A 27,432-nucleotide genomic window follows, 5' to 3' on the forward strand; every position below is an offset into this window, starting at 1 on the left:
ATGCTGCCAAGCGTGTCACTGTTATGCCATATGGCGAGGCGCTGTGTTAAGAAGGGTTACTGTGTGACGTCATTTGGCAAGACACTGTGGTTAAACAGGGTTACTGTGTGACGTCATTTTACAGCAGAGCGAGACACGCTCACTGGATGTCAACTTCAGCGACAGCCAGGTCAACCCAAATAAAACGGCAAAAAACTAGCACCGTGACACGTGAGTGCATGTGGGAACACTCAGCTCCAAGGCAACTAGAAAAGGAAAGCCACAACAACAAAATGCATAATACAGCACTAGCAGCAAGGGATATCCCAGTCGTTCGGCGGGAAACGTGGTCCGTTTATGCAGCACTCGATTGATGTATGTAGGGCAATGAAGGTTAGGAAGACCCCACACCTGCGCTGCCTGCAGGACAAATGCCGTTTGCGCTTCTGCAGCTCACTTCAGCAAATGTGGCAGCTCACTCAGGGAGCTGTGGCAGCTCACTCAAACAGCTGTGCTGCAGCTCCATCGCGGAGCCCAGGTCACATATCTAAGCAGTAAGGAGGGCAGATCGCCAACCGAGCTCACAGCTCGACCAGTCCGACCCGCCGCTCTATACCAGCCCGACACCGCGGCTTTTGCATACTATCTCAGTATCCCATCCAGCGGCTCTACCAGCCCGCGGCTCTACCAGCCCGCGGCTCTACCAGCCCGCGGCTCTACCAGCCCGCGGCTCTACCAGCCCGCGGCTCTACCCTCCCGACCCGGCGGCTGGCTCTGCTGCCAGTGGGAGCCGAGACTGCCGACCCGCGTCTCTACCAGCCCAGCTCGACCCGCGGCTCTACCCTCCCGACCCGGCGGCTGGCTCTGCTGTCAGTGGGGGCCGACCCGCGTCTGTACCAGCCCAGCTCGACCCGCGGCTCTACCCTCCCGACCCGGCGGCTGGCTCTGCCGCCAGTGGGAGCCGACCTTGCGGTGGCCGCCGGTTACGAGTGTCTGTCGTGACAGCCAGTGCTGGAGCGGGCGGCCGCCGACCAGGCAGCCTCCCAGCGCCGCACCCCAGGCAAGGCCGAGGCGGGGCCCGAGGCGCCCTCCCGGCATTGTTAGAGCCCACACAGCCAGGCCCATCCGGCTTTAAACAGCCGACAAAGCGAGCGCGGAAACAGTGGGGTTAGGTTGTCGAGACACGAAATCATAATCGCACGCACGAAGAGGCATCTCTTCACCCATGGTTCCTGCAGTTAAACGCAGTCTTTTGTAACAAAATTGTGCAATTATATGAAGTAATTAGCAGATTCTCTGTGTGTGTCATGATAATTGACACGAAGCTTAGATGAATCCGTAATTACTTTTACTTCACCTTGGCCAAACAATTCAACCCGGCCTAAAGATGTGATGTTTTACAATTCACATCATTTGTGAAGCATTGCATTGCATGCTGCCGTCAATCGCTTTTGTCCGAATTTATGTCGGGCTCTTTGTTTCATCTGTTGACAAGCTCATCTCCTCACCACGCTGGAGGCACATTCTAATTTCGGCTGTCTTTCAACCGTGCACGCCCAACGCATCACACCGACTCCATCCGTCTTCTTCATCCTTTCACCAATTAGCTCCCTATAACCGAACCGGGAAGTGACGAGGCACTATTCGACGCGCCGGCTACGCAAATCACCGTTCGAAGGGAGTGCCACTCTGATCCCTCGCCGTCTGGCGAACGGTCTCCCGCGGACCGAGCTGTCTTCGGAGCGTGTTAACTGTGCGGCGGACGACCAGACGCGGGCAAGGTCGGCGGCGCCGGGCCAGGTTACAAGGCCGTGACCTCTGCTCCTCACTGGGAGCAGGCGGCCGACCCGCATACCGAGCTCATCTACCCAGCGTCGGCGGGAGGCAGACGAGCAGACCCGGCGGCGCCCGGCCGCGACTGCACGAGCTGCACGTGCATACACGAGCTGCACGTGCTATACACGGACAGCACGTGCACGCCGCTAAACTGTTTGTGTTGGTACTCGTCGCGTGCTCCGAGAGCGCCAAACAAGTCCAGTGATTTTTGAGCTACGGTGCCTTTTTATGGCGTGCTTCAGGCCGTCAGAAAGGTCGTTTGGAATGAAAGCACGCGATGTTATGGTAGGGCGTAAATTAAAAGGAACGACTAGCTATGATGAAAAGGGCACTAGTGCCCCGGTTCTCTCGATTACACAAAATGCAAACCATTCATCAGACAAATGCCGAAACGTAACCAGTAAAAGGTCCCTGTAAGGACGCTTTTATTACGCTCAGACTAGCTACTAACCATCGATTTTCTCGCAGTATCCTACCCGTAACAGCTCCAAAACCGGCACGTCCTTCCATTTTTAGTCGGTGAGTGCATGTCAAACAGGCTATCTGTTCTAACCCTCCAGCGCCGCCCATGCTTGCCTATCAGCTAACAATCACTGCTCGCTCCCAGTAACCCGGCACCATTTCGGCTCCATACAGGGCACTCTGACCGGTCGAGTCGAACTCACTAGCTGAGTCGAGCAGGGCCCGCGTGCTCCGAGTGCTGTGTGATGCTTGGAACTGCACCGCCTCCCACCGGGTGACGGAGATGTTGACCGTAACGTCTAAGGACGCTGGATCGGTCAGGGTTGAGGCGCACAGGATCCAGCTAAATCAAAACATTTATTACTGCTGTGTGTTGTCAGCCTTGGCTGGAACCCCACCGAAATGTCGTCTGCTACCTTCCACTCGTGAGGATTGCCCTGGCAGTTGCACTTTTTGTCTGTGTCTCTGTCCGATCCTCCCAGATAACCCCGTGGCGAGCTGACATTGACCGCCCTCTGAATACGTAACTCCCAGATAAACTAACCTCAGACCGGCCGCACAGACTACGTTAATGGGGTCACATGCCTTTCGGGTTAGACCGATGGTCGCGGGTACGTGTCGCCGTCACCCGAACGAGAAACGCCCAGGTGTAACTCGCGGCAGGGCCACAACAGCTCGGCGACGCCCCGCCGCGACGGCTGACGTAAATCGGTGACAAATCGGGTGCAAGGCTATACATAGCCACTATCGAGGTGTCGTTCGGGTGCTATAGCCTATAAATAACAGTATTACAGCATGTAAAATATATGCAAGCGTGCATGGTCACAGTAGCTCCCATTCCGCCAGTAGCTTGTAATCCTGCGAACGTTCGATAGTGCTGTCCACTGCTCAATTGCTCATACACCCATGCTCTTCAATATAGCAAATGGTGCAGAGTAAGGTACTCTTTGCAAAAAGACATTTCTTCTCAACCGAATCCTTCAGATTGAGCCGACGCCGAGGTGCCGAGTCCTTCAGTGACAGCCCGGCCACCGCAGCCAGCCGAGTGCGGGCACGGGGCGTGAGACCCTGCAGCCCCACACCATTCCCACAAGGCGCCAAGGCCGTATAAGAGAGGTAGAATCATCCCGCAATTTCCAATGGACCGGTCGCTAAGCATTAGCGTGACGTCACTGGTGGAGACTAGTGGTGTCAATTTCAGAAAACGTATGTCCAAAGTCCGTCCAATGTCCAATGCTTACGTCGATTGTCCGTCCAAAAATGTCCAAGCCAGCCATTTGTCCAAAGATGTCCGACACCTACGCAATAGTTTTACACTCAACACTGTTATTTCATTTGCTTTTCATGTACCGCTACAAGCTCAATGATAGTCCTAAGCAAGGCCTCCAAAATAGTGTACATTTGGTTGAGCTAAACTCTGTGGTGCATGAGCTATGCACGTGCAAGCCGATTGCACCCCTTCGTGCGTTGCCACGCCTGCAGGGTAAACGGCAGCTCTAACTGGTTCAAAACTTGCAGGTCACAAGAAGAATGCATTGCGTCACGACTAGTGGTGTCAATTTCAGAAAACGTATGTCCAAAGTCCGTCCAATGTCCAATGCTTACGTCGATTGTCCGTCCAAAAATGTCCAAGCCAGCCATTTGTCCAAAGATGTCCGACACCTACGCAATAGTTTACACTCAACACTGTTAATCATATCGAAAGCTGAGCTTCTAATAGCCAATCAATGTTAAACACGACTACTTTTTAAAAATGTTGAGGTGTAGCAAGCGATTGTCCAAAGTTGTCCAAAGCCTGCGGCCATTGTCCAACCGAATTCCGAATTGGACATTGGACAAAATCGGAATTCCGAAGATTCAAGTTCCGATTGACACCACTAGTGGAGACCGCGCGGCGCCCGGCTCCAAGCCGTACGTCGGGTACATTTGGCACTTCATCGTTGTTATTACTGAACGTAACGACAACTTATGACCCTTAATAACTTTTTTACCCACCTAAAGCTGATTTCCTTGCCGATACATTGCCGACCCGAGCCCCACGGTTGACAATCTTGGGATATGGGTCGGATGGGCGACCTCGCGACGGGAGAAGGAACGATTTGGCAATTGTTGTGTCCCGCACCGCCGATTGCATTCTCTATCTGTACCCGGAGGGGGGGGGGGCAGGGGGCACGTGCCCCCATCGGATCAGGGGGCCTCTCGGGCCCGAGGGGCCCTGCAGGGCCCCTTGGCGTCGCATGCGACGCCAATTGGCGGCTGAGGGTCCACGCTGGCATTTTCGACTCAGAAGGGCCCCACAGGGCTCGAAAGAATACCTTATGTGCTCCGAATGGCGAATAGCCACACTTCTCTCCATAAGAGCCACACACCGGCTTTTTATTGTTCCTTGTCGGCATTTGAGGGCCCCTTGCCGGCCTCTCAGGGCCCATTGGCGACCTCTGAGGGCTACTTGCCGGCCTCTGAGGGCCCTTACCGGCCTATCAGGGACCAGCAGCTCTAAGGGTTCCACACACGCCTGTGATGACCCCCTAAACCAATGGTTGAAGGCCCCCACAACGGCGCCTGCGAGGGCCCTCACCGGTGGCTGTGAAAGCCCCAAACCGGTGCCCAGCTGAGGGCCCCACACTGGCACCTCTGAGTTCAACCGGCATCCCTGAATGAAGTTCCAAAGGCCCAAACCAGTGCTTCTTCTAGAAATTGAATTTGCCGTGGGACCTTGAGGATCCTGGATCTTGATTTTTGGTCACGGCACAAGTCTGTTCTTAAGGCCATATATCGGCGGCTCTGAGGGCTCAACGCCGGAGCCTCTTACGGCCTAATACGGGACCTTCGCATCGGACGGCCACTCACCGGTGACTTTTGAGGACCCCACACCGACGACTCTGAGGGCCCCCACCGGCGCGGCGTCTGAGAGTACGTACCTTGCTGGTCTCTGAGGACTCCACAGGGCTCCTGAAGACATCGCAGACCTCTTGAGGGCCCCTTGTCGGTCTCTGAGAGCCCCTGTAGGCTTATAAAGGGTTCGAGTCAGCAGCTCTAGGGGTCCCGCACCCGGCTGTGATGACCCCACACTGCAGTTGAGGGCCCACAGGCCACAATGGCAACTGTGAGGACCCTCACCAGCGCCTCTGAGGGCCACACACTAGCACCTCAGAGGGCCCGCAGCGGTACCTCTGGGGCCCCGCACCAATGCCTCCGAGGGCCTCACACCGGTACCTACCTCTGAGGGCCCACACCAGTGCCTCCAAAGGCTTCATAACCGGTGGCCCTGAGGGCACTACACCGGTGATTTTTGGGGGCCTACCGAAGGCACAACACAATCCCTTAGTCTCGCTGAGTTTCTATCCCAATCCCATACCGGCTTCTATCCCAATTCCGGCTCAACTAATTAGCAGCCCCCCCCCCCCCCCAATGGGTCAGCGGCGCCGCGCCGGTGTCGGTGCCGGGGGCCAGCGCCATCGGGGCGGCAGTCGGCCACGCGCACTCAATGGTTAGCGCTTAGCACCGGCGGCTAGCGCACGCCCGGCGTGTTATTGGCCGTGAGCCGCTCCAAAACGGCTGAAGTAGCTGGTCGATATAGGCATTAAGCAGATGAGAAGATGCAGGTGGATTAATGACCGGCAAGCTTTTGTGCTTTAAACGAGGGCGAAGGGTCGAAGTCGGCTGCTAAGCCGTGAGCGGATTTTATCAGATGCCGGTTCACTATGACCTTTATCCGGGTCCTGGTCCGCTGACGCACTCTTGGAGAGCCGAATCACAGCAAAACTCCATCCACGACTGTATCTATACGGCTTACGCTTTTCTGAAAACGTCTGCGTTTGGCCTACGGGCCCGGCCGGCCGGCCGGACGGCCCCGATTGGCGATCCACCAGTGACGTCACTGGTAGTGTTAAGCTGATTGGCGAATAATGCATGGGGAAAACCGGGACGACATCCCCCTGCAAGGCGCTAATGAGAGACCGCTCGCTGCATAGTGCACAGGCCTCTCGGAGCACTCAGCAGCCTGGCTGTGATACTGAATCATGCAGACACTATACCGTTGGGAGCCCAGAAATCGCCAATGCCACCAGCACTATCATAACAATCAACAAACACACCAGCTGTATACCGCGGCGCCACCAAAACCACCATCACCAGCATGAGTGACACGGTATCACCATCACCATCACCATCACTATCAACGTCACGACCAACTGCCACACTAAGACATGGGAGGGGGGGGGGGCAGACCGTCATATCGCAACCCCTGCCCTGCCCCCTTCTTCCTTCTTTGTCTCTATTCTCCAATGTCATGTGCAGTGGAGCTCTTCCAAGGGATATGGTCGGCACCAAAGCAGCACGCATTGTGACATAATTGGACAGCAGCACTTGACGTCACTGGACAAACGGTGTGACAACGAACGACCATGGGGCGTCGTGAGCCGGCGAGGCCAGACGCGTCGCATGTCAGAACGATAAAGTGCTCCAGTGCACGAACCGGATGGCCTATGTAGCGCGCCATGTACCACGGCCGCATTAGAGGAGTTAGCAATGAGTTTAGCGCCAACTGATGCCGTAAATAGGGCTTTGTTTATGCATGCGACCGCCATCCAAAAAATAATCCTATCTTACAAGCGTTAGATAAGAGGCCTCAACACAACGAAACTGAGCCATTAACCTGAGTGCTCAAATAAATTACATTTGATAAGGTAATCAAGGGTTTATTACAATATACAACATTTTTACTACGGTAAAATGCAAATGCGAGACATGTTTGAATGCTAATGTAGGTTATCCTGTTCCCCACCGCTCCTTTATGAAACGCCCCAGTTTTGAGCATTAAAATTGCGTGTTTTTATGCTTAAAAAGTAAATATTATGAGTCGTTTTCATTGTCAGGTTTTCGTGGCATAACTACGCAATACCTGTTCTATTTATAGCGATGAACCACATGCACCTGTTCCACCTGGTTCAAAGTACTTGGCCTCTGCCATAACCCCAAATCGTGAGTGAGACATCTCCATACGAGTTACGCCACTCCGCCGGCCGCCGGCTCGTCTCCCCACCTCTGTAGGCTCACGGCCGCGCCATTCGGGCTACTAACTAATGCTGGAACGGACCAAGTGGCCGACGGCGGCGGCGGACGAGCCGCGGCCGCCCCCCCCCCCCCTCGAGGTCACCAGGGTCACTGAGGTCACACGCTGGTGGAGTAGGGCGAAGGTCAGCGCCGGTACAATGCCGCCGCAGCGGCGCGGCTAACTGCTCGTCTCGGGTGTCAACAATATTCGATAACTGTCACAAAAGGCACCTCAGCGGGGGAACGAGAGGAGCCGCCGGAATCTACAACACCGCGCTGTCCGGGCAGGAATGCCAAACGGGAGATTCCGGGAAACGCACCGAACGATGTAGTCCAGGCAGTTGGGAAACGAGCCTGGAGATTCGCTATCGATTGTGATTTAGATTGATTGGTAGATCCGAGCATTTGTAAGGCATGAAGGCTAAATGTGATCAATAACTTGTCCAGCTAGCGATTGGACACATGAGATTAATCGGCTTACCATGGATCAAGCCTGTCCATCGAGAAATACTGCATGGGCTCTTTTAAAATCAAAAGCGAGTAAGAGATGACCAAAGGCGTAACTATACGAACTATTGCCAATTTACAACTCTCACAACTGTTTGCGAAAAAAGACAAACGGAGCTGAATAATCTTTGTGCACGCTACAATCCTCGTCAACTTTGCACACCGGAAAAATGAGAAAAACAAATTAACTAACACAAGAAGGCACCGTTTTGTAAAGGATCTGCGGGTGACTATGTTCTGCGTTTCTATGTAACCGAACTTTTTTTCTTTTCTTTTTTTTTGCTCCGCCAGCCTAAAGCCAGTCTGGAGCCGGGGGTCATTACATCTGGCAATTTTGGCCAGGAACAAAGTTTTGCGTTAAGCCGATCAGGGTCCCAATGACACCCACACTCGCCGGTTATTGGTCGGGTCCAGTCCATCTCCCGTGTGCGGACTTTCACCCCCGCAGGCCCCACCAAACACGAATTCATGTCACAAGACCCTTCCTCACCGACGCGACGACGACCACAGCCCGCAATTACCCGATATCCGACACCTCCACAAAGCGGTCCCTCCTCGGTCCGTCACCAAAGTCCGCCGAGATGAGTTCTGTCCAACTCATCTCTATAGGTGATACCTTATCTGTCTTCTCCTCTCACTCTGGTCAACCTATCTGATCGTGTCTGATGACATCTAACGAACTTGTACTGCAAGAGGTTACAGACGCGTACTGCAAGAGGTGAACTCCCCGTGCAAATCACCCCGTGAACAGTGCGTTAGGCGGCACGGGCGGACATCGATAGCAGCGCCTCTATCGGTCACTAGGGAAAGCTGGGCTGTAGGCGTTGAAATACCGGCTGAGTTGTCACACGTTGAATAGGTTTATAGCTGTCAGTCTTGTGAAAAGGTTGAACTTTTGCCTTTAATATTTCTACAGGCAATTTTAGAAGTGTCTTCACATGGATTACAAAACCGTTTAGATTATTGTATTCACTTCAAGCCTTCCCTATTGTTCTTGATGATGCTGGAACTATTTCTAATTAGTGTTTCTAGCTTAGTAAAAGAACATACTGTGCAAACGATGAAAAAAAGCATGAATGGAAGATTTTAAATGCAATTTTCTCTAACAATTAATGGTAAATTCTCTACATATCAAGGAAAAGGTGCATGCTAAATGATAATTTAAAGTTCTTGGGGCCAGTTGTTTTCTTCTTTTCTTACGTCGCCCCAATGGCCGCGAATACACTTATGATAACGCCTATCGGCGAGACGGGCGCTCAGGGCAAAAATAGCCCTGCAGCCTGACTACCACAGCTGTCATTCCGATCTTGAGCAAGTCCGGTTCGGTTGCCGGCTGCAGAGAGAGCGAAAGCGAGAGTGGAGCGGGAGAGGTGGCGGGTGTGGATAGGATAGGGAAGGAGGAGGAAGAGGAAAGGATTAGCGAGAGAAAGAAAGAGAGAGAGAGAGAGAGAGAGAGAGAGAGAAAAAAGGAAAGAGGGAAAGAAAGGGAGGCAGAGATGATTGAAGGAGGCAAAGAGAATGGAGGCAAAGAGAGAAAAAGAACGAGAGAGATAGAGGAGGGAGGGAGAACGAGAGGTGAGTAGGCAGGACGGGTCTACGTTGAAAGCTGTAACTTGGAAGGGAAGGTAGCTGGGTATTAGCATCACCCGCTCCTGACGGCTACATTGGATCACATTGGACACGCGCCAGGGTGCCAATGTGACCCATGACCCCACCGTGATCCCGCTGTGACGGCCCGCCGTAACCCCGCTACCCAGTGGTGACCCGTCGGCCTCGGCTCCAGTCCTCTCCCTATACGGTCTCTCCGTTGTCCGTGTCACCCGTGGGACCTGCAGAGACCGTGTATGTGCATGTCGGAATTTGTGACCCGCTATTAGTTTATATGACCGAATGAAACGATCGCCAAAGAAGAGGTGCTTGTGCCGCAGCGAAACATGACTGCGGCGTTCCAACGGAGAGCTGACGAGCTGGTGATGAGTGGATGACAAGATATTGACGGATAACTGGCGGGCCATCCGAGGATGACTGATAAGTTATTGACAAGGCAATGACGGGTACGTACTCGTAACAGTCTCTGCTCTTATAAGTAATGACTGGTAAAAGACAGAACATCGACATGGTTTCGCGCAGCTGACATAAAAATGTTGTTATAGCCTTCAGTAGCAATGGCGCACAAAGACCAACGATTAATTATTCGAGCTGCAAAGTTTCAGTAAGGGATAATCAGCCATCCATGTGACCCTTCGAACACTATCGACACAAAAAGTAGCGTCTCCGGAAATGATATCTGCTATCTCATCGGCATATGGAAATATGTAAGCATAAGGCCAGTGTGAGTGTTATTTATATCTGAAAACATTATGTTGTGCAGAGTGATTGTTGCTCCATGCAAGACGGATATTAACGGATAAAACGACAGAAAAAGCGTATGGCGTAGTTTAACCCATCATGGAACGTCCGATGGAGTAACAAGAGCCCGGGAGCATGAAAGCAAGGCCGGAATGTGGTCTGGAATCCACCACCACACAGTTAATACCGGGAATACTCGGCGGAGATGAGAGTGAAAACACGGCGGGTGGCGAGGGTCGTGTGGCCGGGAGCTGCGGTTACCTGGCCGCGGGAATTTACACCGGCTGTGCCTACAGCCGGCACCGGCGGCCCCTAGGAAACCAGAGGGCCGCGGCCGCTCCGGACGGTCAGGGATAATTACGCCAAACCGGCTCAGGGCCAGACGGGCGGCTAAGACACTCATACAGCTTTATGTCTCTGAAAATGCAAGGTGAAGTAGCTTCGAGTCAGCTATTGGTGCATGAACAAGACCATCTTTGGATTATTTGGGTCGGCGAGCTCTCATGTCCCAAATAAATAACACTTCAGCGTAACCGTGCTGAATGAAAACCAGGTCTATGAGTTGACTGTTATACATGCTACGTTGGCGTCAGTGGTGTAGTACACCAAATATTTATCCACTCGAGACATTTGAATGGGCCCTTGCTAGCTAACCGTACACCACTTCCCTTTGCGACCACTCCCAGTCTGGCCAGCGGTGCAGTGGGGCCGGCGCGTGGTTCATTGGCCACGCGAACCGAAAGTAGCCGGTTCCGCCCGACCGCCGGCCCCGCGGGGTGTCACTGAACCGGAACAGGCCGGCCACAAGTCGTGGTCCCCGCTCGTGCACGGCTCACTATTGTGCACGCGCGCTAACCAAGGTCACTCAGCGGCCCCGGCGCGGTCACCGAATCGCAGTTAAGGCGACAAGTGTGACAAAATCGCTCGCGCCACCGCCAATAGTGACACAGTCGACTGATAACGACAGTTAAATCGATAGCGTGAATTGCAAATAGTCGTTCATGCTGACTATTCTATTCGGCCAACTGGCTAGAACTGTAATCAATGCGACTTGAATTGCAATTAGATGCAGTTAGAGATGAAGAATCGCATATGTAGATCTAACCGCGCGGCGATCATGGTGGCCATCTGCCCACGAGCGAGAGTGAGAGGTAACGAGAGTGAGTGAGAGAAGCCAATGGGCCTCTTGATGCTCAGGGACTAGCGGACAGGGACTGGCACAGAGGAAAGGGCTGATTGGGACAAGTAATAGGAGTGGTCGTGGAATGTGCCACTGACGTTCCAGCGAGAGCGGGGCCATCCTGCACCATTGCGCAAAGGCAAGGCTCGTCGGTGGCCGGCCGTCTGCCTGGTCTTACTGCCCGTTTGATCCCGTTTATTTCACTGACACGGTACAGCCGCCATTTAGCTGTGCCATCAGCGTGACCGGTGAGTACAGTCGTGTAACGCTCTGCGGTCGGGCCGACAACGGAGCCCACCCTTCTCGCTCGTCAGCCGACCGCCGACTTTGCACTATTGATAACCATCTTCAGGGTATGGGGATACGTCGGTGAGGTTACAAGGGCTTCAACGGTGACGTCACAGGGTATGAAATGACGACGTATTAAATAGTATGTCTGGTGCGACATAACCAGGAAGGGAGATCGCTACACCAGATAGTGTCGATTGGGATAAGATGTTGATATTTCTAAGGCGTATGCAAAATGTTCGAGACACGACGCCTGCTATCGGGTGCTGGGTGGAGCCATAGCCCACAGCCCTCCAGAGGCCTTGCCAGCTCATATCGCAGGACATAAACACGCGTCTTGTGTGGGATTCGGGTCGCTGTTAACTGCCCCTCACTTTATGAGACGCCGCTGGGGGGCGCTTATCCGGGGGCCGGATCAGCCTTACGGCACGAAGTGCGCGGATTAGACGCAGCTCGGCACTGCAAAAAGCCGGCAGCGGCTGCGCTCATGGGGAGACGCAGCCCTGACCTCGCGTCTCCCCATTTCGGACGGCCACGGAGCCCATCTGCTTATCGGAGTCTTGTGATTTAGCCCGACTACAAATCCGATTGCATAATGGACTTTCACTCTTGGTGGATCGATCTCAATGCGAGTTTTTGTGCGGCTGGGATGGGGGAAGGACCAGGCTGGATAAGGCTGGCGACCATATGGGGCTATCACAGCATTTTCAGACCGTGTTGTATGCTTGAGCACCGACACTGAATTTTGCCGCGATGTGTCAGTTTTTAGGCATGAAGCGACGGCTGTTTTGTCGCCATTTCCACAGAAATATTCAGACATAAAATCATCGCCCCGGACACACTTGGCTGGCTCATGTCATCGCGTAACATCCATCAAATATGATAGTATCTAAGGGTGCGAGATGATGGATGACACGTGCCACGAACACCGAGAAAGATTTGTTATTGGGCGCTATCTCTCGAATTCGACAAATAACAAACGTCTCAAAAACTGTCATCGTTCACTCGTACCGATGTTTTAGGGGAGGGCTGAGAAAAGCCTAAGTTCCCGATGGAAGCTCCCAATCGGTATCAGTGAGAACCCCTGGTAGGTCGGATTGCTTTCAGTGTCTTGATTCACAGCGATGTTTGCGCTCCACTCCCCGGGAAGCCGCACATTAACACCACGTGACCTTCCTGCGTCGCTGGTCCGTTCCCAGGACCTCCCTCGAGCCCACTGCTCATTGTAACTTCCCTCACGTACCGGGCTGACAGCGGTCAGGACCTCCCCCGGTGAGGACTACCCCACGGGCCACAGACACCGCCTGTTCGGACCCTAGTCGGCCAGCGGAGCTGCTGGTCAAACACGACGGTGGACAGGCAAACAAGTCGTGACGACCCGACACCGCCACTCGGCCACCGTGTTACGCCTGACGCGGATACACAGGCACTTCGTCCTCTGAAGCGCAGACATTCGATTCTCTGAGGTACTTCATCCTCAGGGATTCAGACATTCCGCTCTCTGGGGCTTAGACACTTCGTCCTCTGATGCTTAGACACTTGATTCTCTTAGACACTTCGTCTTCAGGGACTCGGACATTTCGTCCTCTGGGGATCAGGCACCTCGTCACTGATGCTCCGGCACTTCGTGCTCTTGTGCTCAAACGCTATTTGCCCTTTGACGCTCACTCAGCTTAGAGAATGGAGCGAGGCGTGAGGGTAAGTGACTGTGACTCTGCTCCCCACCCACCGCCACTCTGTTCCGCCACTCATCACTGAGTGCCCTGTACCCGTGACACCCCAGTCCCGACACGCTGACATGCACACTAACATTTCCGCCCTCCCCGTCACCTCCCTGCCAGCATGCCATTCCACAACTCCCCGACTGGGTGAGCCGTGCCACGCCCTAGCCAAACGCCAGTGCGGCTTTACGGCAGACCAGAGGCATGTTCACATCAGCCACCGCCTCAGCGTTGACAAAGTCCTATCCTGCAGGCTGGGGACAATACAGGGTGGGACATGGGATAACATACCCGCGTGTCAGGGGTGCAAGGTTGGACGAATCCCACCGCCAGCGAGGGTCATGAGAACAAATGACACGAGTCACTACCGTGTCAGCGTGGTGTCAGGGGCGTGTCAGCGCGGTGTAAGGGGTGTATCAGCGTGGTGTCACGGGTGTGTCAGCGTGGCATTGTGCCTCTGGACGTTTGACCTCTGCTGGAGCCTGATGTAGAGTCGTGTCCCTGCACCAACACACCCCCATGTGTTACTTCAACATATGTGCAGCATATGGAGTCAGTTATAAATGTTTCAGGAGGCTTGATGCATGCACCGTTTAACCCTAGAAGTCTGTGGAACACAGGCAAATCCCAGCACATACCCAAGGTAGCGTGCAAGGACAGCAAGCTGTGTTTGAGGCGTGTGATAATGAAGCTAGCACGTCACACACTCTGTCCAACAGTAACATTCCCGAACTTCTTATGCTACACAGTCACCATCTTCACCAACGCCACATCGTCACCACTGCCATCACCACCACCACCAGCACCACTACCTAACATTCCGCCACCATCTGCCGAGCGGATGTCGGCAGCGACACGCGGGTTCTATCCATCTGTGTCCCTGAAGTCGGTTATAGGACGTCCTTCCAAACCCGTCCTCCCTACTGGCTACGAAACGCGGAAGAGCTTTGGATGTGTCGGCTACCTGTTTGAATGATGGCAGAATTACGCCTAATTGGTGAGAACGAAGCGCTTCAGCTGATGGTCGGATTGAACTTAACTGGTCGAGGGCGATGTGCCAATAAGTTGAGGCCAACACTTCGGTGATCTGTCATTGGTGATTTGCATTTTCAACCATCAACATGCGCATAGTTTGAAAATTCCATAGGCGACTTTGCATCGGGCTAATGGACTAAAATGAAATCTCTCGCCATTTTTGATTCCACCGAAGAAGAACCAGATTCGAAAATATATTCTGGACTTTCTTTCAAATTTCAATTAATTTAACTAAAAATAAAAACTAAAAACTAATTAATTCAATAATGAGCATTAGGTCAATCCCAACATTTTTATTAAGATGGAAATCATAGAGCTTCACATTACATTATTTACCAGACTGAGTCTGAGACAAAGGAAAACATACCTAGGCTGAGGTGACATACCGTTTAGGCTGAGGTGTTTAACCGTTTAACCGTATGTCACCTCAGCCTAGGTATGTTCAGTTGGGCCTGTGACCTTCCAAGTCACCAGCAGTACAGCTGGCCTCACCGGCGCATAGCGACTGAACTCTCTGACACTAATAGTAAGCACATGTATGCACATGTAATTGCATGCAACTACATGTGCATACGTGATCTCCACTTCAGACGGGCATTCAAAGTTCAAACCACATGTCCCCCAACGGCAGGTATTTGCGCGCCTCTGCCAAAAGCGATGCGTTCATTCAGCGATGTGAAGTCGGCTGCTCAGCATAATCGGCTTCCTCCGACGGTAGGCGACTTAAAATGCAGCTTTATTTCGGCGTGGGCCGAAGCTATTCGGTGGCCGCTGGGTAGGCTTAGTGTAAGGAGAAAAGGACTCGAGTTACGAAAAATCCAAAAGGAAGCGCGACAAGCTCCCCTGAGCTGGCAGAAATCTTTGTTGACAAGGCATGGGCGTATATAAAGGACAACGCTCATGTTTTAAGAAGATTTTCTATGGAACCCGTGAGGGCGTGTTATGTTTACTTTTTTCCTCTCACAACAGAGTGCCGCATTTCATAGACTGCCCAGGCCCACGCTGACGCGGTCCGGAGATAAGCTGCGTAAGCCTCTTTCTAAGGACCTTCGCAAGTTCTTTGCGTGGGTTACCTGAACACTGCCCGAAATCCCGAAAACGAGGCCTTTGTTACGAGAGCAGCTTTAGTGGCTCCCGAAGGTCTCAGGAAAACGAAGACCACTGCGTCACCCAGCAACAGGGCAGATTTATTTCTAGAAAAAAAATGTACCGGTCTCGATGTTACCAAACGGCTACAAACGTTCACATAAAACTGGACCGAACAGTATGTAACTGCGTGTCTGGACATCGCCTTCCCGTCTCGCCATTACACCTGGCTCTGTTCACTTTCCTTTCATCACGCGTTCCCGTCCATTGTGTGTCTCACCCCGGTTCTCCGGTGCCGAGGAGCTGCCGCTCGCCGAACCGGTCCGGGGTGGGTGATTTTCTGCTCCACGGGGCGGTCGGCCGGGCTCGCTCCGGCTTTCACGCGCCGCACAGGGCGTGTCTGGGGCCGGTCCGTTCGAGCGGGGGCACTTCGTCAAAGGTCAGCAGACATACCGGGCGATTTGGGGGTCGCCATGGCTCGCTGGAAGTCCAGTTTGTGACGAGGGACGGCGTTACGCCATTAAAAAAGCCTGGAAGGTAAGAAAATCAATCTTCCAAGCGCTACTGTGCAATTGGAACTATCGTTAGCAAACTATTTGTGGTTGAAATCATACGTGCGTACTGCGTGACGCATGCTCTCCCCTTCACCACAACAATCAATGAGTGAAGTCATCCATACAACCGCTGTAACCACGGCGCGTGCCGGCACCAGAGGACCGCCGGGAGGGCGTTCTTTGTCGGGACGTCGGCCGCTCCGCGTACCGGTCACGACTCGGCCGTAACGGCCTGTGTACTCGGATCCACCACAAACAAGCTCCATTACAAAGGCCACAAGCTCTGAAGGGTGTGTGAACAGATGAATTACCGGAAGAGCCCTGACTGGTGGTCCTTGCTCAGTTTTCTCGGACGATCGCCGATGGATTTGTTCCGAAATGTCCTCGGACGCAAAGCTAGCCCAATTAGCTGGAAACGCAGACAATGACATTGGTGACATACACAGACGGTGTATTTCACAATAAATGACGTCTAACGTCGATTCGGCAGGGCTCCCGCAATGTAGAAGGCACGCGTCGCACGCCGCCGACGCGACGACCAAATGTCGGCGAGACATGCCTTCTCCAGTTCACTAGCGGTGCCGTGTCTCAACCACACCACTCGACGAGTCGCGCAATCAAACAAGGTCGCGACACGACGTCGGCGAAGGGGCAGGGGCGGGGTCGACCCGGCGCGACGGGGTACGCGAGGCGGGAATTGACTGCGGCCGCTCGGGCGACTTGCACCGGCCGTCGGTCGCGCTGGGGCACGCGCCATACGCGCCCCGGCGCTCTGTTCCGCGTGCGGCCGCGCTGAGGCGCAACGGAGTGAACCAGCCGTATAACCCGAGCTGTCTGGAATAGTAATTAGGGAAGCCTGGGGTGCGACGGAGCGGCGCACTGGCCGTCCGCGCGGGCATGTGATGGCTGAGTTCACCCGGTGACGGTGCCAGACTGGGCGTGGTGGGTCCGGCGAACTCTCGGTGAACGCTCACGGTAGGAGCAGAGGCGGAACGGAACGATGCCGGGAGTCGGGGGCGGAACGGAATGGCGCTGGACGGAAAGGGGTGATATACAGGCTCCTATCTGACTGGAACTGGAACTACACGTAGAAGTAGCTGAAATTACAGTGCGCAATCGTCCAGATGGGCTGGAAATAGACATTGGACGCCTTATAATGAAAGCAAGAAAGGACTCTCCGGTAAAAGGATAAAAGAAAAAAAGGGAAAGGACAGAGTAGAAGCCTACCACATGGTCCACCATGGATGACGGATTAACTCTGGTGTGTGATTCAGTTGCCATCTGCCATCGGGCGCTTGTAATCGAGTTCTCAAGATCGGGTTTCGTTGACGCACCCCGCATAGCGCGAGTGAGACGGCACGGGAGTCGGCACGCCCGGGGGCGACTCCTCCCACTCACTGAGAGCGCGGGCCGACCAACATCCACCGTACCATTACCTCGTCCGTTCTGACAGGGACCTCGGCCCGGGCCCGCCCCCGGCTCTGTCGAGAGCCAACAATACCCGGACACCGAGCTGGAGATGCCGGAGAGGAAACGGTGCGTCGGCGCCCTTCCCTCCATTACTCGGCATGGGAGGCGGGTGGACCGGGTGCCCACGTCGGACAATGGAGAGACGAGGGCCACCCGGCGCCGAACCGGTCCCGGCGTGACGATAAACTCTCCGGAGAGAGAGGGAGAGGGAGACGCGCTTCGACCCTGAAATAACCAAGGACGCCGGCCAGATATCCCATCTAACGACCGGTCATCGGTGAGAAAAAGTCCCCAGGAATTTAATACCGGAACACGACTGCCATTCGAAGAGCCGGCGGACTGCTCGAGCCCCCTCGGTGAGCAGATGTCATCCCGCTCCGCACCAGACGACCGTCCATGAAAAAATACCGCAGACAGTTACTCGGTTACCTCAGGTCTGCTGCAGGACATTTCACTGTGCGATTAGTCGTGTAAAATCAGAAGCACGCATCGCTGAACTGGTGTTCAAGAGACGAGACGCGTTTTTGAGAGCATAAGCTTTTTAATCTCCGGGGATGTGCGGATAGTTCAGCACGCCACATGCGTCGTGTTCAATGTATTATATTGTGTTCCGCGTAGCTGACGGAGCTATGGTCTATGTCATACGACCTTGTACTACGTCAGACATCTAGAAGATATGCGTCGACTGCATTGGTTCTTTGGCCCGAAATTTCATGATAAGCTACTTATCTAGTAATTACAAGCTCTTTGGTCGGGTTTGTCATGCGCGGCCCTCGTGCTCAGTCTTGGATTAGGATGTCTGGAATTGTGCATAATGCGTTGAAAGTAAAAGGGAACACTACGTACGCAGCATTAATTAGGCATGTTTCAAGGCCTTGACACCAAACACTCATTAGAGATGGGAAAATAGCTTGTGTAGATACGTGTAACTGCCTGATGAGAAGAAATGCAATTCAGAATCGGCGCATGATTTAGCATTGGAGTTTGTTTATGTGACACTCGACGCCGGAAAGTATATAAATGTGCATTGTGCAATTGTCCATAAAAGTCATAATCTTATGCTAATCGTAAGTCGTTTAGGACTTGAACACCCTGTAATCGTATCAGGTACTTTCGGCGATAGCCTGATATCAATCAATATCAACAATGCGGCAGAGGCATGAGTGACATGGCATCAATGACAGTCATGCTACCAAGTGATCATGCTACGAACATTCATCGAAAATATGGGAATTATTTTTGGTACTTCATTCATGGAAATTTTGGCAATAACCTAAAGCGGCATCAGCCGCCGCCGACCTTCGATGTTAACCGTTTGGTATGCCGTGTCGGCCTTTGATATGGGACGCGATAGGGAGGCTCCCCGTAATGGGACAAGGAGAACGGCTTTCCCGATATTCCGTTAGGCAAAAGTGGTCCTCGTGTCGGGTTGGTCCCTCTACAGCAGATGTTCCCTGAGGGCTGTGCCTTGGGCCTTATTAATTCGCACCAGTTCTCCCGGCCCGGCCGGGATATCTCCGACACATCTCTTACAAGGGAAGTTCTGATACCATCTCGGTCCTCAATGTCAATCCCTCACCTGCTCGTTCTGAACATTCCTGGTAGACTTCACAGCTCTGTCTCCGTTGTAAATCCGTCCGGATCCGTCATGTGAACAGACGGCGGCTGCTATTGGAGGCAACGGGCGGTTCCCAGCCTCGCCTCTAGTGACATACAGGGCCAGACACAACACTGAACTTGACCGAAATACGGACTACCGGACCACCGCCGACAACGCTCGTCAGCGCTGACCGCTGACCACTGGCCGCTGACCGCTGACCACCGGCACCGGCAGCGGTCGACACAATCGGTCGCAAGGCGAGCGAATTTTTCTCAGCTCATTGTTATTGATGTCTGATGCTTTGCATATTGACAATATCAATATTCAGTGAAATCTCAGTGGCACGCAGCATAACCGTCCCGATCTTTTCACTCTTGCTCATTTGCACATTATAGGCTCATTCTTAAGTCATCTCATTGTCCAAATCGTAAGTCGTCAGGGGCCTCCCAGCGTATCCCATTTGCAGTGATAGCCTGAGATCAGTATCAGCCGATGCAGCATACCTTTGAACGTAACCAATAAATCCATCCATCCATATACTGCGAGCCCTCCATCTTCAGTCGCTAGCGTTTCACCGCTTCCCACCTCCGTTCGCCGCGCCACCGCGCCGTTGAGTCACAGACCGCCATCCGGAGCCCGGGGCACCTCCCGGTCGCCGGGTGGCCGATCCCGCTGGATTAGGTCAGCACCGGCGCTCGCATAGGTTCCAGATCTGATACGGCGACGGCATTTCACTTTCACATAACCCCGACCGGCGACGGCGGGTGGCGGGGGCGGCGGCGGCGAGTGATGAGGCTTGGCGGCTGCCGTCGCCCCGCCGCCCGGGCCGCGGTCCGCAATCAACGGGCTTCCGGCCGCCCCAGGCGAGTCTGCGCGAACCGTTTTCGGCATCATTTGGCAGGTTTCGAGACCGGAAGGACGGCTAGGTGCTGTGGGGTACCATTATCGCTAGCAGGGAAGCATTATTTGGCTAATGTGTTTATTATATGTAAAACGCTGGCGTGTCGGCACTCAAAGGCCATGGCTGGCGTTGGCATATTATTCTGAGCTGGGAGCATGACAGCTCTTTTATCAAACATGCAATCTTTTATGATGTGATGAGGCAAAAGCAGAAGCTCAATGGCGCAAGATGACGTGGAACTTGTAGATCCAGTTGAGTAAAAGTCTTGCCACCCGATCCCGCCGAGAATGACCTTCCCCATGGCAGGAGAGCCGACCACTGACGTCACCCGAGCCGCCAGTCTCGTCAGTCGACCGCCGTCAACATGTTGTGTGAGGCTGCACGCGACTGAGGGCTTGGGGTCAAGCATTGTGACACCTCCGGGCCTGACCCCGCGCCGGGGCGCAGGGGTAGGTGACAAACACCCGCTGAGCCGCCACCTCTGCCAGGTCGCCTCCGGCGCGGATGTCGAGCCCGGCCGTTCCCACCCGCCGGCAGGTGCAGCAATGAGCTGTTCACATCCTGCAGTTGCCGCCAGGGGACGCAGAAAGCACAACCTCGGGACCACCCGTCATAAGTCACCTCCGAGGCCCGTCTCTGAGCTGAGGTATAACCAAATCTGATGCACCAATATAGCTTCCACAATCCACAGTCCACAGATTTCCAGCACTGATTCGTGCGTGAGGTCAGTTGTGAGTTGTGACTAGAAATGAGACGGCATTACTGGTTCCATTACATCGAAAGTTCCCAGCAAGAACATCCTAAGTGTCAAATTTTCGAAATTAAGATCTTTATACCATTCGACTCAGCTCGCTTAGGATGTTCTTGCTGGGAACTGTCGACATATAGTGTGAACTAAACTTTACCCGTCGCGACTGTCCGATTCTTACAGCCCATTAGCTATTACAGCTGCAGGGAGTGGCGCCGCTGGCCAGACGCCAGCCTCCTACCCGCGCATTGTCTCAGAGTTCGCGCTACAATGACCCGTGGAAGACGAAAGTTGCCCAAGCCGACTGCAGTCTCGCGGGCCAAAGGTGGTGGCGTAGCGACCGACTCATTTGATTGAGAGAGGACTCATTTGAGAGAGCCCATGTGAGGTTAAGGCCAAACAGAGAAAGGCAGAAACCCGCAAACGCATTAAGTGCAATAATCTAAGCATTTGCTGCGTTGTGGAAGTAATATGTGGCTTCCTGTCTTTGTTTTAATAAATCGCTTTTACTGAAGCTGCTGACAAAAACTTTCCTAGACGCTGTTCAAATTGTCTCAAGCTTTTACCTGTTCCCTCCTTAGATGGACATTGTGTGGTGCGAAACAAGGCAGTTTGCTTTGTTTGGTCTTACAGTCAATCCAAGGGTAGGACGCATACGTTGTGGAACAACAGAGACATTTTCAGCCGAACGGGGCACAGATCCATTCTGCAAAGTGCAAAGTACAACGGAAACCACAGGAAGAGGACAACTAAAGCGAGTGGTAATTGCTAGCAAGTGTTGTTTTTGCGACTAGCATCTTTGCAAGGCTGCAACACTTCACTGATGTTAGTTGTCGGACTTTCGTCCCCGTCTTGAGTTGAGATGCACACAAGACGGGGACGAAAGTCCGACAACTAACATCAGTGATACTAACACCTCGTCTCAAGCATTCAGAAGAGCTGCAACACTTGTCAGTAATTTACGCCGTGTGTGAAGACTGCAGAAAAGCGGTTACAGACTGAATGTCAACAGTCACGCACGGCGCTGGATACGGTTGTTAGTTTAGAACAGCGGAGCTGCCGATGGCGAAACACGTCTGGGATGTTCTGCCAAATTTGCATGGCACGGGAGTTGGTGTCCCTTTTCGTACTATTCAATTTTATGCTTACATAGGCGAGAATTGCTGTAGAAAATCGGTGCACACCTGAGAAGCAGCGACGTAAAATTTGGAATGCTAAACAACAGCAAACAATTCTCGATCTCCAAGCATTTCATAGTATAACCCTCGCCCGTAAACGGCGATCTGCCACCTTCGCCCATGCAGGGGGGGGGGGGTGGTGCGACCCCCCCTTGGCGTTTGAAAACGGAGCGTCGTAGAGCTTAGCGGAAAAGACCAACGGATTGCTCTCGCCGAGATCTCGCGATTGGTGGTATATTTTTTGGTCCTAGGTCAACATTTGACCTACTTTTGACCGGTCAAAGGTCAAATTTTCGGAAAAATAGACTTTTTTCAACTTTCCGCGGCGATTGCGGCAAAACGGTGGGAGATATCGACTTGAAACCTTCACTATCATTAGGGTGGTCCACATTTACATGGTAAAAAATAAAGTTCGTCAGATTCATCGGGCCGGGTCGGAATTCTTGTCGATACTATAGCACAAGCTTCTGTGCAAAATTTCATTAAGATCGGATGATTTTTTCCCGTCCCGCAAAGCGGTCAAAGTTTCCATTATACCTACCAGTCTTTAGTATAGGGAGAATATTCGTCTTTCAACATTGCCCAGTCGTGCCAGCGGCTATCTACCAATGAGCTTGCCCGCTAATCGCACCAGCCCTCTCTAGCCTTCTCAATGATAGATCTAGTCTTCCTATCAGCCACAGACAGGAACGATAATCTACAATTCCTGTTGCAGTTCCTGTTCTCCAGTGCCAGTAGCAAGCCACTATATGCCAGGAGGTGCGATATGCATTACGCTAATTGTGGCTCTGCCTGCGTTTGGGATCGCCGCTGCAGCTGCAAGAGGCACACGCTCAATCACCGAAATGTGGCTTGTTTTGGCAGCCAGAAAAAAGCAAATCCTTGCTGGATGAAACAGTCTCTTACGAACGAGCAAGTGCAGGGCGCCTCTTTCACTTGGCACTCACCATCCATCATCTTCCGGCCCCGGGCTCCCGAGATCCCGTCGTTCAAGCGGTTTGTAAAGTGGTGGCAGCTCACGGAACGAGTGTCCCGCTCAATTACTTAATCGATTTCGCCGACAAGATGATCGCCACTTGATGCGCGTTGCTGATGAAGCAGCGGCCCCGGGATGACTGCCGCGATGTGGTGCAGTTCACCATCGTCGTGATGGACGGTGATTTTGAGGCCAGCATCCGGAACCGGTTGCCTTATGTACAACGTGGTCTTTGGATTGCAAAGGTGATGAACACTCTCAAGATCATTCTCTTCTGCCAGCTCGTGCTCACCGAGCACGAGAAGAGGACGATGGTCCGGTTCACCACCTTAATCGTCACAAGGTAGGTAGCATACTGACTGTCTGCCCATTGATCGACCTCAGCATGGGGAACTGACATCGCCCTCCCCAAAGGCCCTCGCCGCTTACCACACGGATACCGGAAGGTAACCGGGAAAGGTGATAGGCAAGGTCTCAAGGCCATCGGTCTCCTTCTTCGGCGTCGGGACAGCGGTCGAGGAAAAGCAGGCGATCGCCACCTCCATGCAGCAGCGGCTTAGATAGAAGAACCCTCCCGCGTCGACGTCGCCCTCGACGCAGTGGAGCGGTGCTCGCTGGCGTCCTTTGCATATGTTGGTCTCGGCACCGCCCTCGGGGCCAGTCGCGATTTCCTCAAAGTGGACCCGGCCGAGGGGTCGTACAATGACGACTTGACCACTGCTCGTCGGCGACCGACACATATATGGGTGGTAAACGACTTTGCAGGAGCCGGATGCTGCACTGTTGCCCCCATCAGCGGCAAATTTTTAGCGCCATCGCGCACGGCAAGGAACAGATGACAGCACTTCCTTCAGGTAGAGGAGCGTAACTTCACTGGGCGTTGCATCCGGGCGGGAGATTGGTTTAGGATGGCTCGCGTGGTGGACTTCGTCTTTTAATCTGTACCGATAGGCTATTTTCACCAATGCCTATTCCACTCTGATGTGTTTCTCTCCTTTGCTGTTCTTTTTTAGTGACTGCCAGTGCGTATTGAGTAAAAAATGTGAACTGAGTGGGAGAATCCGTATTATCGCCCATCCCCTTATTGTTAACATAGGGGAAAACTTTGACCGCTTTGCGGGACGGGATAACTTTATCCGATCAGAATGAAATTTTGCACACAACATTGTGTCATGGTATCAACAAGAATTCCGACCCGGCCCGACGGATCCTAGAAACTTTTTTTTCAAAATGGACCACCCTAACTATCATGTTCCTTGATCAATTCTCTATCGTTTGGTATGTATTTCGTTTCCCTAGCTCTAAAAATGGCGCGTTGGGAGCGCCGGAAGTCGGCAAGGTCACAGTCGGCGGCAGAAATTCGAAAAATCAAAATTTAAATTTTTGAAATCTGATTGTATTTTTGGATTTGGGAGGCCCATTTGCTCCCTATAGAAGCTAATATTGCTGCATATTCCCATTGAGGTGACAAGAATTAGCAAAATAGTGGTTCGGGCGCTTTTCAAAAATAGCACCGGACGCTGTTCCTCTTGTGACGTCATAGCTCCGTGACCTGACCTGACCCGGTCAAGTTTCTTATACCATATGATAGCCAATACTTGCCCCAACATGCATGGGAAGTTTCATCACGATCCATCAACCGATGTCCGTACCACCGGCAGGAAACCTCGGGCGTTGGCACTCAGTTTGTGAAAATCCGGCCGGAGGCTGTTCCCTTTGTGACGTCATAACTCCGTGACCTGACATGACCCGGTCAATTTTTTTTATCAAAAGATGCGCAAGGTTTGCCCCATAAGGTACCCAAAATTTGGCGGCGCTGCGCGCCGCCGTTTTTGCACTATTTCCGAAAAGCCTCAGGGGGGGGGGGGGTTGCACCAACCCCCCCTACATGGGCGAGGGATAATTTATCACAGCGAAAGTTCCACGCTGTTAGTAGGTATAAATTGCACAAACGTTACTGAACACTGAGACAAAGCTCATGTAAAACCCGTCGCTGTAAAAACCAGCCGTCGGGGTCGAGGTCAGGAGGTTGAGGTTCCTGACACCGGGACTTCCACGCCCGATGACGGCACCTGGCGCGTGCACGATCTGTGGGAGAGACGGCCCATGGAGAGGGGCTCACGGAGGGCAAACGGCTCACGAGGAGGGCTCCTCACGAGGATGGCTCACGAGAAAAGCTCAATGGGAGAGTGGCTCAAGCGAGGACGGTTTAAAAGAACAGCATCTGAAAGCAATCTATGACCCTCCAGTCCAAGCAGCTTGGATGGATGGTCCCTCTGCTTGGTCCAGGACTTTCTCAGGTCACCTGCTCTCGAGTGTGTCAGTGGCCGGCGTGGAGAGCGCTCAGACCAGACCCTCCAAGGGCGCCTCCGCGGCCTCAGATGTCCCGCAGTGGCCACAAATTGAGCAGAGCGGACCCTGAGCTCCGACCTGAGGCCCTGAGCTTCGACAGTAACCGCTACACCGGTAAGAGATGGGTCTGCACGGGATAAAAATGAAAACCGCATGCTGCCTTGGTGTCAGCGTGAGACAAAAGTGGTGGATAAGCACTGGTGGACCCAGCCGAGGCTAAAAGGGAGGGAGGGGTGATAATACCAAATCGAAAGGTCGGCTGTTCATCTCCCTTCTCGTATTGCAAGAATTGACTAAGTGATACCTTCAGTCCAAAGCTTTTGGATAGTAGTTAGATAGAAATGCGCAATGCAACTGCGAATATAGTGATAGTACAGCGGTTCCGTGTGCAGAAGATTACCATATTGGCTGCACTCAAATAGAGCGTGACTTTCGTCAGTGACTGTCGTGACTTCTGCTGGCGTTCCGCCGTATAAATTCGAAGGCGAGTCCCGACGTACGGAATGTGGAATCACAAAGTCATTTGCAACTCCCGAACATGCTCAAGCAGTGGGGTCGTGGGGTCACAGAAGCCATCGACAATGCTTAATGCTCATTGTTGAATAAAAAGACATTCAAGTGAGTGGTGATAAATTGAAGAAGGCTGGCAAATTTAGGCATTACGGTTACTTGAAAACACGTAACGATCATGTTATGGACATAAGTATCAGTGACATTTATGTCCATAGAATGACTTACTTACGTGTTTTTAAGTAACCGTAAGTAACCAAACTCCAATCTCTTCGGTAAAAAGCGCCGTTTGTAATGTTGATAGTGCACCCGTCGTTCCAAAGTCAGGCTCATGCTTCTCAGCTGTCGCTGCGGCGGTAAGAATGCCCACCGAACGACGCAGAGTATATCCGATGGGATCATCGACTCCGAACTCACCTCTAAAGAATCCCATGGCTGAAGTGCTATTTATGCATTAGCTCCAAGATGTGTCCAAATCTCCCGCTGGCCTCGTCTTGCTTGTCGCCCGGCCAGCTTCCTTCTGTCGGCTGATCAGAGACAGACCAACATCACTGTTCACTGCGGTCAGGTCACTGGGGCGATCACCGGGCTCTTCAGTGCGCCGGAGCAGTGACCGGCATGCTGCGTCGGGGGTCGATGGCGAGCAACTGCACCTTCTGCTGGGCCGGCCGGCCCGCCGCGGGTCACCCCGCGCCAGTGACATCTAGCGGCCGAGCGCGGAACTAGGCCCGGCGGGTCGTCCAAGATCCGCCCCGACTGATCCCGCTGCGTTCTCCAACGCGTTACAAGACGTGTAGAGAACGGAGTCGGCGTCGGTGCCTTGAAGACGGGAGTGTGCGTGGGAATTCTACCACACCGGATTACATGGGCTTACCGCTCGTCACATTCCGCAGACTGAAGACGTCGAGAACACGAGAGATGATTCACTCAACATTCCACATCAGCCAGCTGTCAGTTTTGAATTTACTGTACCTATCTTTACGGTGTGATCGATCATCGAAGAGAGCTAATGGCGTTGCCACGTCTAACCCCCGAGAGACGAACGCTGCTGATCTTGTGAATCTCCAGCTAGCACAGGCAGCGAAAGAAAAAGGGAACGGGACCAAGTCGAGCCTGAAACATGATGGCAAATGTCATCCTTTAGCTCAGCTTGAAAATGAGCGGAAATAAAAGCTCTCTTAACCCGCACCCCACTGGGGTCTGTGAATAACGCGCCCTACTGGGGGGGGGGGGGGCTCTTCATAGCCCCCTCATAACTCCGAAACTGCTGGGCCGATCGTCAAAGTTCAAACGGTGTCTGATAGCCCCGGAAAAAACTGTCGAACGAAACCTAATTCATTATTGATCTCGGGGTCACCGATGACATCACAGGTCAGGCCAAAGTAAAAATTATTGATGTTTGGCTTGTTCACATTTTGGGCTCTGGCCGCCATCTTACAAGTCAGATCAGGTTCATTGTTGGTTTACACACTCGTGAAGAGATGCTTTAGATACCCTGAGGGTGCCAACCTTGTACTTTGAAATTTAGGTCAGGGTCAGGTCATCACAGGTCACGGAAACCTTATATCATGCATCGGTCACGTGACACATGCTTTATCATCAATTTAGGCTATATATTTCGAATTCGATGTCACTTATGCCATTC

General features: G+C 53.0%; 1 protein-coding gene across 3 annotated transcripts in view; it reads right to left on the reverse strand.

Annotated features, from left to right (window-relative positions):
* The window catches only part of LOC122394728, a 48,527-nt gene extending 21,767 nt beyond the window's left edge, over positions 1-26,760 (reverse strand). For 2 of the 3 annotated variants that reach the window (XM_043332132.1, XM_043332123.1), the window contains exon 1: positions 26,205-26,444. In XM_043332132.1, the coding sequence (XP_043188067.1) occupies positions 26,205-26,220 (16 nt within the window). In that variant the 5' untranslated portion in view covers positions 26,221-26,444. Of the gene's footprint in view, positions 1-26,204 lie in introns of all 3 variants that reach the window. The other variant, XM_043332141.1, reaches the window with a different exon arrangement.
* Positions 26,761-27,432: the final 672 nt, after the last annotated feature.

The sequence above is a fragment of the Amphibalanus amphitrite genome, unplaced genomic scaffold (genome assembly GCF_019059575.1).
Source record: "Amphibalanus amphitrite isolate SeventyFive unplaced genomic scaffold, NRLGWU_Aamphi_draft 000026F_arrow, whole genome shotgun sequence".
NCBI classification, from domain to species: Eukaryota; Metazoa; Arthropoda; class Thecostraca; order Balanomorpha; family Balanidae; genus Amphibalanus; species Amphibalanus amphitrite.